Consider the following 12,988-nt stretch of genomic DNA (forward strand, 5'->3'; position numbering starts at 1 on the left):
TTTGCGGCAGGTATAGTAGTGATCCACATTCTCTTCGTTGTCTAAGCATGAATTGGAGAAATTCTTCATTATGAGCAAATGATGTGCAGAAACTTGGGCTGATACTCTGTGTAAAACTGAAACATGTCAGTGAACATTATTAGGGTGGATTAATATTCTGTACCATCATTGGTCAGTAATAACATGTTAGCAGAGTGGTTAGCACGTCATGCTGCGATGCCAGGATTCTGGGTTTGAATCCCGGTCTGAGCATGGGTGTTCTTTGTGAATGTCCCTTCATCATATCATCACCCATTACCATCATTTGCCAGAAAAGCAAAGTAAAAATAAACCAAATCAATCAATTTAAGTTGAGAATATAGTAGTTTCATTCTCCATAAGAAATGAATATAAGTGAAATAATTCATTAACATTTTTTAAAAATAAACTCTGTTTTATCTTAATAATCAACTTGAGATCTGCAACATACTGAGAAATGCATACCCTACAACATTTTTTTAATACTTGCATGCTCTTTGATAGAATAGAAATAAATGTGGACCTTATGTGATATTTTACCTCACATCCTTAGTGATAACCATTGCTTGTTGTACTTGTACAGTGCCTCATTTAGTTATTGTCTAATAGCAGCTGGAAACAGGCTGGTTGCTGCATTTTGTATCAAATCTTGGTTACAACATCTGTATCCAAGCATAGAATTTCTTGTATTGCTACTGTTTGTGTTTCCATAATTTGGTAAAATTGCTGACAATTTTACCTATCCAGTATTTTCATAGATAATGAATAAGTGAATACACAATTCTGCTACTTCGTTATTGTTTTTGTAAATATAAAGACATTGTTTATGTACTGGCACAGCCAACAGTAAGGACAATACCTAGTACGCAAATTGTCCATTGCTAATTTCATTCTTTTTTATTCTACATCCTGTCTTTTAAGAACAATTTGCCTGCAATTTGTTTTGCCATTGGGTGTACCTTGTTTTTGTAAATTTATAAAGATTCCATTTTTTCTTGAGTCAGAATCCATCATAGAAAGAAATTAATTAAGGTGGTAAATGAACCATTCCAGTTCTCAGTTTTCCATATTAGATGAGCATTGGTAAATTACTGAAAGTCCAGAATGAAATTGATGTGCTGATCACGTATCACCCAATGAGAAGCCACTTGACAGAGCTTGGCCCTTAGAGGACTGTTGTGTCACAGTTTTGTTCCAGTAAAAAAAAATCCTATTGACATTTTCATAATATTCGGCCAATTGACAATCTAGGTTTATGACTAAGATATCTTGTTACAGGCTTTGAAGTATTGACATTGTGATGGTTCTTTACAGGTAGACTTCGTGACAAGAAGAGAGAGTCTGAATTCTCAGTCTTTGAGATGGAGAAGGAGAATCAGCTTCAGTGGATCACTAATGAGATAGTTCACTTGCAGAAGTTGCGACAGTAAGTTATTTACCTGTTACAAATATCCAAGATCCATGATATTTTTGTATTCATCCTGTGTACTGTCTTTTTAAAACTTTCTTCTTCTTTAAGTTCTTATTTTCTAGCAGGCAGTATTTTCTCGTAGTTGTAATTTAATTAATATTAAATAAATACACAGAAGGAAAACATCCAACGACCTTATTTATAACAGTTCTATTAATTTTGGTGGTCATAGGGGCCACTGAAATTAATAGACCTTTTGTAAGTAAGGTGCACGGAAAAAGTTAGTATTTTGCATTTTCCTCTATTAATAGAGAACTGCTGTCGGTGTTGGGTTTTCTGTATGCAATGCTTATTTTTCATTTTGTAAAAGTTCCTTGTTCAAGGTTGGGTCCTTTTCAGGTTACTAGAGGAGAAGAGGTTTATGAGAGATGATAGCACGGGGTCCGATCAGTTTGGTGATGCCACTCATTCCTCAGTCGGTGTCAGCACTTCCAAGCCACATGCATGGGATTCCCACAGGCTGCAAATAGAAGGGAGGTAGGTGACTATTGCATCACCCCTAGGTTGACAATATCTTATTTAACCAATGTTTTTTTTTTCATAACTTGTAGTTGAGGAGGTACAGCGGAGTTGTTTGAATTCCTCTTAAAACTGTAGGTTCATTCCTGATTAGGTTTTTTGTGTTTGTTTGTGCACGGTTCTTCTGAATTGTCTCAATTGTCTTGGCAACCAAATATTTTCAGTGCTGGACTGACAATGTTGCCACCAGCAGTCCCAGGTTGGAGTCCTGTCATGAGCTTGTGCCTTTATGTCAATTTCATCTGATCACCATTCATCTTCATCGTCACAATTAGTTGAAAGTGGCAGAAAAGCAAGGCTAATAACAAGAAAATGACGTAACATTAGAGCAAGTATGGAAAAACCTGAATTTCCAGTTATTGTGTGAACTTGCAAAGTTAACATGTTTTTAGGAAGAATTGTCCTGTTGCTATCACTTAAAAATATTGTTTGTTTTATTCAAAAACCTTTTTTACTGTCTGGAGGCAAAGATCATCTTTGTTTTCTTTACAAATTGGTATGAGCAGTCCATGGTGAGAGTTCAAAAATTTTGTTATTGGCCCAGCATTTTGAGTACAGTTGGAAAGCTACATGAATCAGTAGCAGCAGACTCCAGTCTCAAAAAGTCAGAAAACAGCAGCAGTGGGACTAGATACCCAATTGAAAGCCTCGTGGCAGACTTTGGTCCTCCAAGGGCTGTTTCACCATCAAGTTAGTGTAATATTTGCAAGTAGCATAATACACTTTAGTCAAGAGTGTAAATGTAGCTGTACCTAGACGCAATCCAGACAGTGTGCATCACATTTTTGTGTGTTGCTTTGTCTTTCTCAATTTCTGAAAGTGTACAACCACAGGCTGTGATGTACAGCTTCGTTGCATTACATTATCATGGTCACCAGAAGCAGAACATAATGAAAAATAATCAGAATCCGGGGATGTCAGGTTCATAAGATGGAATCCTGGTAAGTGAGGATCCTTGTTACAGTCCAAAAATTTGTAGTATTATAGTTAAACTTGCTGTTAAACCCACTGAAGTGCAATATTTTATCTCAGAAAGTATTTATATATCATATTAGATTAGACATATTTTCACTGAGGCATTTATTCTACAAACATCAAATAAATACAGTGGAACGCCACTTTTACATTCCCAGATTTTACATTACATTTTCAGTGTCCAGATAAAGATTAGTTGTTCCTCCTTGGTCCACCGAAAATTGAGGTTGTTTTGTACATCATAACATGTATTTAATTAATTTCATCAGGAATGCACCTGTTGAGTACTGGATACTTTGAAGTCATAGAATTGGAAAGTAAGAATACAATGCGAGAAGTATCAGTAACTAACATATATATTTCACATGCAAATCTGCAGAACAGGAATGCACATCAACTTGCATAATACAATATGGAATGATTACACATGTCAATTTTTCCAGGACGACGATACAGATTAACAGAAGTGAACATGAGAGAATGTAACAGTTGAGCAATGACAGGTAATTTACATAAATCAGGTCTGGGGTATAGCGATGACATAATTCAGGTCTGGTGCACACCATCAGTCAGTATACAGCAGTAGTAATATGAAATTTATCGCTGATACCAATAACTAGGGATATTCATATTTTGTTTTTGATGAAAACATGAAATATGAAATGACACATTATAGTGTTAATTTTTCATGATTTTGAAAGGTGTGAGGTACATTTTGCTGCCATATTTGTCACGAAATGATGCAAAATGAACTGTAAAATGTAAACTCAAACATGAAATTTAGGGTTTATTTACCAACACGACACCTTCTCAGGTCAGAATTATCCTGTGAGTTATGCAAACCATGGAAAATTGATTAATTCTGCTGTAAACCTTTGAGAAGCAAAAATAGACTCCTTTACACAGGAATAAACTTAATACCATGATAACTACTATCCGTGACAAAAATATTGAGCTCTCAGTTTACGTGCTTGTAAAATTGTACTCTGTGGGAAGAAAAAGTCAAATATACCTCATTGGAAAACTTCAAGTACCGTATTTACGTGTGTATAATGCGCACCTAGGTTTTTGATGGGGAAAAGTGACAAAAAATATTATCTCGTGTATAATGCGCAGTATAATCCAGGTTCAAGAAATGGCATTATATTACAAAGTGAAAAATCGTAGAAAATAGCCTTTAAACTTTTATGCGTGGTTTTGCTCATTTTCTTTATACTTTTTCTAAAAAAAAACTTCTAAATATATACTTCTTCCATGACTGACATAACATTTATAAGAGGCCCATTCAGGACTGTCAAACTAGCAGTTAGCAGAACAAGATTTCTTTCATTAAGGCATTTACACACTCCATATATGTCATATTATTTTGCCAGTAATACATTTTAATTATTGTTTTCTTTCTCCTTATCTTTTCTTTCATCCAAGGTATTACAAAAATCAGAACATTCCTTCATTTTGTGATGAGTTTATTTCAACTACATTCACTTTAGTGTCGCCAGCATGAATGGAATACTGTTGCCATATTCAGAAACTACAGAATTCAAGCTTTACAACGATATATAACATGATAGGGTTCCGTAAACATGAAAAAAATATTCCGTACATAATACGCACCAAAGTTTTTGGGTGCAAAAATTTGGGGAAAAAGTGCACATTATACATGAGTAAATACGGTATCTACTTTTTAATAAGTGTTATCTGAATTATTATTTTTTTTACTTTGTTTTCTTGCCATAATGAAATTTCACTGAAAAGTGTGGGTTTTCCATCCAATTTTCACGAACGGGGAACTTAACACCATACAGTTCATAATCGACTGTATATATAATCTAGAGATTATTTGATTACTTTTGCACCTCTGTAGAAAAAATCAAATTGACATTTTAGGGAAACATGCAAACTTGAAATGCATAATTACAAATTCAATGAAATTGCTAAAAAGTGTTGATATAATGCATCTGATCAAATTCCAGAAGTTTGGTGCGTATACATCAAATATGGTTCCAGATATTAATTATTCTTTCCCACTCCTAATATGGTAAACGGGTGCATGACGTATGGCGTAGTGCGGCCAATCTCAGACTCCGCGGGCAGCAGGCGACTTCCACAGCATTGCCACTTGCTGCGAGAATCGCGCAAGTGCATTCCGTCGAGCCTATCCAAAGTATTGTCGCAGCATAAATTAATGAATGAAATATTTATCATATTGCACATGGAGTACTGCTGTACTGCAGGGTTTTTTTTTCATTTTTTCTGGCTTTTATCTTCATATGAACATCGTCTCCTTCAGTACCCGGCGAAGGTACATGTTGGTTCTAATCCAACTTTAAACTGTAAGTACAGGTCCGATTAGCCTACCTGTGCATAAAGTAGACTTAGAGAACGTAATTTTCCCAGTATTATTTTATGTCTCACATTTAAACAGATATATTGAGTAAAACGATGTTCGATGAGGATGATTTGAATGAAGTTGATGAAAGATCCAGTCTTCTTTGTATACAATAATAACGCACATGCTGTGTATAGCGATTTCATGAGTAAGGAAAACAGAGCGAGGTGCTTACTAGCGATAGCAATGCATAGAAATTATATTTATAAAATGCTCATTTGAAGCCTTCACGCCAACTAACATATTTCGAGCTAAAAAGACATGTAAATTGTGTTTATCTCGCAAAATTCACTTAATCATCATGTCAAGTAGTGGTGGTTGTTTAATATTTAACACACCTGAAATATTACTTTTATATTTTGGTCTGTTTCACAGCTGCAACTCTTGTAACATGCAAGGAGTTGTGGGTTCATTAAGAGAGACAAAAGGACTATAAACATTAATAAATTTTCAATAAATATGAGTGAAAGGTAAAAGTATAAAATGTTGATCACAATGGATTCTGTTGAACTGGATAATTAAAATAAGAGTCTTGTATCTTTTTTCTCACTACACCTTGGAAAAACTCGTCCTATAAAATATTGGGTCAATGCCAATTTTTGTTGTTCCCTTTTTCTTTACATACATTTTTCACTGTGCTGACGTAACCCCCAAACACTCCGCCGTGCACTTGACACCTTGGTTTATGTCACGAGATGTGCCTATTCATTTCTCCTGGTCGAAACATCTCTTGGCATTGACTATAATTTATTTTGCACCACTATAATATTACTGTCTTCCCATTTTCATGCAACAAAAAAATCACTTCACAGAACCGCCATCACTCAAAACAGTGCATATGAACAAACACGCAAACTTGTGAGAGACCGACTGCCTGGATAGAATGCAAGCAAGAATTATTATTTCTACGTGGGAGTTTCCTATTCATGGCAGGAATGTAAACACAGAAGTGACAAATGAAAATTTCGGCATCTGTACAATGCTTTCCTTTGTGCAACACATTGTTTCGGCTCATTTCCCATGTCAAAGCTGCTTGGACGCGGAGTTTAAAGGGCAAGCGGTGATGCTTGGCAACGCTTTACATGCGTTCTTAGCATCGATGTGAATCGTGCTGGAATTGGTTGCCAAGACAAAACAATTCTCTCTGTTGTTTTCAATTCGCACAGTGTGCAAGAATGAGATATGAAAGTTTGATTTTTATTCCATGACCATCATTTTGAAATGCATTTCATGTCCATTTTGGTGACAATTACCGAGATTGCAACATCATAATTAATCATTAATTGTGACTATTCCACAGATGATAGTACCATTATATTTGGCTGAGATATTTCCACATAAACAAGGTTCAATCACAAGAAAAATCAGTTTTTGTACCAATATCTTGATCTTTTTACCATAAATATGTGGCTCTACCAATAACTGATATTTTAATGATATGTTTTAATGATATGATATAAAATTGCAAATGTTTCATGAAGAACATAAATGAATTACTTCCTCTTTAATCAAAGTATGATAGGAGGTCATGTAATGAGCTTTACTGTAGAAAAATGAACTGCATATTTAGACCTTTACAAAACTACATTCCTAAAAATGCTAGAATTTTTACACTAAGTTATAGGCTATTTATAGAAATATCAGATAAAGTGTTCCCCTGTGCATAGCACCACACCATGATGGCATATAGGGGGTGTGGGGGTAACGCCCCACACTTTCTTGATCCGGTCGTGAGTGGGGGTGATGTGATCAGCATCACGCCCCTGACCACCTTTACCCCCCAGGGTTTCCCCCAGGTACCCATGTTATTCGACGCTGGGTGGGCACCAGGGCCGCTTCCACCGTTAGAAAAGTTCCTGGATTTGAACCGGCCGGGGATCGAACCCGGGACCTTTAGCATGGTAGTCAGACACGTTACCGACTGAGCCAGCGCGGCCACTATAGAAATATCAGATGGATGAAGTTATCAGCAATTTTACTGGTGCATTGATATATATATACAGGATGTTTCTAAAGTTTGTTTCCAACACGTAGGAGGTGATTCTACAAGTGAAAATAAACACAGAAGTTCATGTGACGAAATGCCGATAATGGCACCCATTCGGATTTATTGAAGTGGGGAAAAGTGCGAAAATTATGTTTACAAGGAAATAGTAGCACAACGGCCAACCATATGACTGCAGCGAAGGGCGTTCCACAAAGAAATGTGGCACGCTCTATTCAAAAAGTATATGGCAGATGTGTGAAATTGATGCGCAAGGGATTCCCTAATGAAAGCAAATGGGTCTGTTGAAGTGATAGGGGTAGGGAAGGGTTTTATGGAGTGATTAGCATGGATGACCCAGGCGATGTAATGTGGGTAACGTTTTTGGTCTCGATGTTGTGTTGTCGATATTTATACGTGCCCCCCTTGCAGAAAGGCCGAAGAGTGACCTTGACTTTGGTGTTTCCCGCTAGGGGCACTAACACAGTAGTTTTCTTCCGGCAGGAAAGCACCGGTTGCTGCCATTCGTGCTTCATGTACTGCAATATCAGCGTCATCGCATATCAGGTTACCATCATACGTTTGCGGTTGAATACGTACGAGTGGAAGGACGTGAACCTCGCTATAGGCACTGCTAGGTGTTATCGTGTACAGTGCACTAGTGTTCGTCGTCTATGGGTCGGCAGATATCCAGCAATAGGGCTGCATACACCGCAGAGGAGCTGGCAGACATGCATCTCATTTATGGGGAGACAGGAAGTAATAGCCATGCAGCATGGCATTTGTATGGGGAACATTTTCCAAATAGAAGGCTGCCGTGTCACACCTTCATTCAAAGAGTGCATACTCGACTTCGGGAAACAGGATCAGTGCTACCACCCCTTCGAGGAATTGGAAGACCACAAAGTGTGTGCACAGATCAGTTTGTGGATGCGGTGTTAAATGCTGTCAGGGATCATTCTGACCCCAGTATGCGCATTATACCCAGTGTTCACAACACCTCCCATGTTAATGTGTGGCGCATCCTGTCGGAAGAAGGGGATGTACCCTTTCAAACTCCAAAAGGTACAAGACCTTTTTCATCAGGTCTTTGACCCACGTGTGATGTTTTGCCAATGGGTTTTGCGTCAGATGGAAACTATCCCGAATTTTGCGAACAGGGTGTTGTGGACTGATGAAGCAACGTTCACCAAAACCAGCGTGTTCAATAGTAAAAACAGTCACGTTTGGGATTTTACAAATCCACATGCAATTCTCGTGGCACACCATCAGCACAGGTTTGCGTTTAATATGTGATGTGACCATTTGATTGGGCCGTACATTTTCCCTGTTTGCCTGTGTGGTAGCACATATCATGCATTTCTACATGATGTTTGCCTGAATTGTTGGAGGACGTCCAAGGACTATGGTTCCAACACGATGGTGCACCATCACATTTCGACCAAAATGTGCGTCACTTCCTCAATGGCTTGTTCCACAATAGGTGTATTGGTAGGGGTGGGCCTGTGCCATGGCCAGCAAGATCACCGGACATCACTCCCCTGGACTTCTTTCTATGGGGAGAGATGAAACGCCTCATATACAAAACACCTGTCGTGTCAGCTGAGGATCTTGTTGCATGCATTAATGTCGCCGCAGCGACGATAGCAGACACCGTGGGGTTGTTTGCTCGCACTAGACAATCGTTGATTCGGCATTGTCATCTCTGTGTGGAAGTTAATGGCAGACAGTTTGAAAATCGTCTGTGATGCGGTTCCCTCGGCACCTCCACTCTGCACACAGTGAACATGTCGACACATATGCAACCACATATCACTTTCCGTGGACATCTTGCTCAACCCTTCTCTACCCCCATGACTTCAGCAGACCCATTCGCTTCCTTTGGGGAATCCCTTAAACATCTGTGTTTATTTTCACTTGTAGAATCACCTCCTATGCGTTGGAAACGAACTTTAGATACACCCTGGATATATATATTTATTAGGGCTAACGTGTTTCGTGTGTTAAGGGTTTTTTACGGACTTTTTTAGACTTGGGGTTTTTAAAGTTAGGATTAGAATATGAAGGTTTTACATGTATGGGGTCAGTTGATATTGAGTCAAGTTTTTATCCTTTTTAACCTGTTTTACCTGCCACCTCAATCCTTGCCTTAATTGACGTGGCTATGTAATGATCATACTGGCCTAGACGAAAACCTGAAGAAGGGAACAGTAGGATCCCGAAACGTTGTTTTTTCGCAAAACAGATACTCACGAAACGTAAGTATTTCATAGTATATATATTTTTATATTGTACTTCTATTATTCATAATGTGAGTAAGTCGCACATGCCTCAAATATGAGTCAAGTTTACAGTCTTTTTTTAGATCAGTGACAATCGATCAGTTTCAAATATGAGAGAATATTATAAGAAGCTAAGAGCAAGATAATCGTGTCGTCGTCCCCCACCCCCAATGTTAAAAAATGAGATCATGCCTCTTCAACCTCCTCTAAAACCAAGCAAGGGCTCAATCTTCCCAAACTAACATTAAATCATCTGTGAACTCAAGAATAATTGGCGATTTACCAGCCCTGGCCGGACACGACGTCTAAAACTAACAGTAAAGTGATTGTTGTTGCAAAACAAGAATGTAATTATTACACTCAAAATATTGCAATACAGTGCAATACTACTGTACAAATAAGAAGGGAAAAAATAACACTAGGTGTAGCACGATTGTTATTAAACATTTGAAATATTGCATACATTTATTATTTATAATATTTTCATTGTCTTAGAAAATTATTATTTCTACTTCTAGATCGGGAACAGAATCTGACAGAGTGAAACCTGTTGTTGTAAAGGACAAAAGAACTTGCAAAGAAAGCAGCTGTGAATACTCTTGCTCTGTTAATAGTCGTACCTCTTCACCGACGAAGGTAAAGTCCATAAAGGTTACGTTATCTCGAGAATCTAGCAAAAGGAACGAAGAGCATGGTAGTTTACCAAGACACATAAATTCAATGTATACTAAGGATAGGCTGGATGAAAACCAAAGAGAAAGCAGCAGCCTTGAACCGACATACTCGGCAAGTAGCCGTCCTCTGTCCCCTACGAGCAGGACATCTACACAATCACCTACTCCTAGGAAACCTGTTTTGAGCAAGAAGTATATAGAAACTCAGGATAAGCACAAGGGTCCTTCTGGGCAGATATGTTCGACATACACAAAGGAGGAATTGCAGGATAGGAGGCTTCATATGTATGTGGAGAACCTTACTCAGAATTTGGATGCAAGGGAAATGTCATCGTCTAGAAGAGATTATGTGCCTGAAGTATGTAAATGTCATCCATTGCATAGTGAACAACCTTGCAGATGTCCTGTTTCTAGGAACAAAACAGGAGAGCCTCATGTCTGCAGTAGTCATTCATCTGATACTAAGAACTTCAGTTCGGCTAGAAGAGAAAATGATCATATACCTCAGGTCTGTAAATGTCATCCATCTCGTACCGATCAGCCATGTAAATGTCACCTATTGGAGACACAACGGTCGCAGACACAAGATACACGTGTGCCTCAGGTTTGTAAGTGTCATCCATCTCATACCGATCAGCCATGTAAATGTCACCTTTTGGAGACACAACGGTCGCAGACACAAGATACACGCGTGCCTCAGGTTTGTAAGTGTAATCCGTCACATGTTGATCGCTCATGTAAATTACACAAATTGTACAATGAAACGACATGCACGTGTCATGTACCTGATTGCTCTGCAGTCTGCAATTGTCGTAAGCTTGACTGCAGTTACGCACGTGCAAGTCGACGATACAGAACCAGGAACTTTGGTCAAACATACCCCTCGCCTGCTTTCGGAAGAAGCATGGAAGTTGACCGTGTTTCCGATGATGATTTCTACAAACTGACAAGAGAGCAGACAACGAGTACCACCGAACTCCAACACGGGCCGGGTCAAATTGACAGGGCAACAGACCCAAAGTCTGTGGCCTACTTTCTAACATTTCAGCCAATTCCGGCAAAGGACAGCCACTGTGATTTCGGGAAGAAGTTGGACAAAGTGAAAGTCCCAATTCCAGTGCGGACGGTTAAGGGCATAAGATGTGGAAGTGATAGACGGAGAACTTGCAATGATCAACAGCAGAGCAGGGAAGCTTCCTGTAGTTCATCAGCAGATGAATGTATATGCGAGCATGTACCAGCTGAAGAATCTCATCAATGTAACAGTGGAACAGCAGACAATAAACAGTACCAATGCCAAGCAAATATAGAACGTCAGCAGTATGAAAGTAAAAGTACAGGAAATTTAAATGCAAATACAAGGACAAAGGCAGCCGATGAAATACCTCATGGTACTAGCCAGCAGCAATCTACTACATGCATCGGAGTATCCAAGCACGGCAAGTGTTATGCTGATCCTACACTTGAGGTAATGTATCCTTCATTAATAATTTAACAATGCCATTAATCATTTTTGTATATAGTTCTAACATGACTGTTTAATTTCTGGAATCCAAGTTCGAATTGCAGCCTGGACTTGGGTCTTCTTTTGTGAGTGTCCCTTCATCAATTCCATTATATCATCACTCATCCTCATCTTCGTGATTAGCCAAAAGTGAAGCAAAGTAAACCAAACCAATAAACAATTTTTGGAATCCCTAAGTGTTAACCTAGGGAAAAATATGTGAACCCTTCGTAAGAATGTTCAGCTTGATATTTTGAACATATTCACAATCCGTGTGTTTAACAAATACTTACTCTGTCTGATGAAGGTAGTGTGCTACTAGCATTTAAGTTGTTGTTGTTGTTGTTTTTTTTAAATAAAAACTATTGAGGGTGGGAATTTTCTTTTTGTTAAGTTAAGTTGGGGTTTCAAGTCCACTTTATGCACTGTAAAGCTAATCGGGACTGGACCTACAGTTTAAAGTGGGATCCGAACCACTATGTGCCTCCACTGGGTATCGAACCCGGGACCCCTTGATTACAAGGTGACGACGCTACCACTGCACCATCAAGGAGGCCCTTTTCTTTTTGTTAATTTGGTAATTAATGACAGTGAAGAAGCTCTTACAACTGTAAAACTGTTTATTAACTGTTACTCTTAATTTTTGATACTCCTGAAAACAAAGTGTAATTAGTTCAAAAAATAAATGATCGCAACACACACATTTTCTGTTGCAGAAAAATATATACATGCAACACACACATTTTCTATTGCAGAAAAATATATACAACATTCTTATACAGCATACTCTAGGTGTCACATTTTTAAACAACTATTTATGGAAACTCATAGAATTCTGATATAAAATCTCGGATACTAATATCCAATATGGTATCAAGCAATAAATATTTATTTCAGAATCTGAATTTGTAACCTTAATCCTTTCACTGCTACCGGCGAGTATACTCATTCAAGGAATAATACACTCGTATGCTACGGACGAGTATACTCGCCCAACTAGTTTGCTATTTTTAGATTGGCGTCAGCACAATGCAGGTTCAAATTTGTTGATCACTGATAGCTACTGCCATCTTCGGAGGTACAAAGCAACTATGTTCATGTATACTGAAACCTCTAAGCTCTGCTACAGGCGAGTATACTGGTCCTAAAGATTACCCTATGTTTTTTGAGTT

General features: G+C 38.3%; 1 protein-coding gene across 1 annotated transcript in view; it reads left to right on the forward strand.

Annotated features, from left to right (window-relative positions):
* Positions 1 to 12,988, forward strand: part of LOC145991121 (uncharacterized) — a 37,163-nt gene that overhangs the window by 13,822 nt on the left and 10,353 nt on the right. Inside the window, exons 5-7 of the mRNA XM_083126889.1 lie at positions 1,333 to 1,444; positions 1,829 to 1,966; positions 10,157 to 11,780. Of these exons, the coding sequence (XP_082983015.1) occupies positions 1,333 to 1,444; positions 1,829 to 1,966; positions 10,157 to 11,780 (1,874 nt within the window). The remainder of the gene's footprint in view (positions 1 to 1,332; positions 1,445 to 1,828; positions 1,967 to 10,156; positions 11,781 to 12,988) is intronic.

The sequence above is a fragment of the Lepisma saccharinum genome, chromosome 8 (genome assembly GCF_977018435.1).
Source record: "Lepisma saccharinum chromosome 8, izLepSacc3.1, whole genome shotgun sequence".
Taxonomy (NCBI): domain Eukaryota; kingdom Metazoa; phylum Arthropoda; class Insecta; order Zygentoma; family Lepismatidae; genus Lepisma; species Lepisma saccharinum.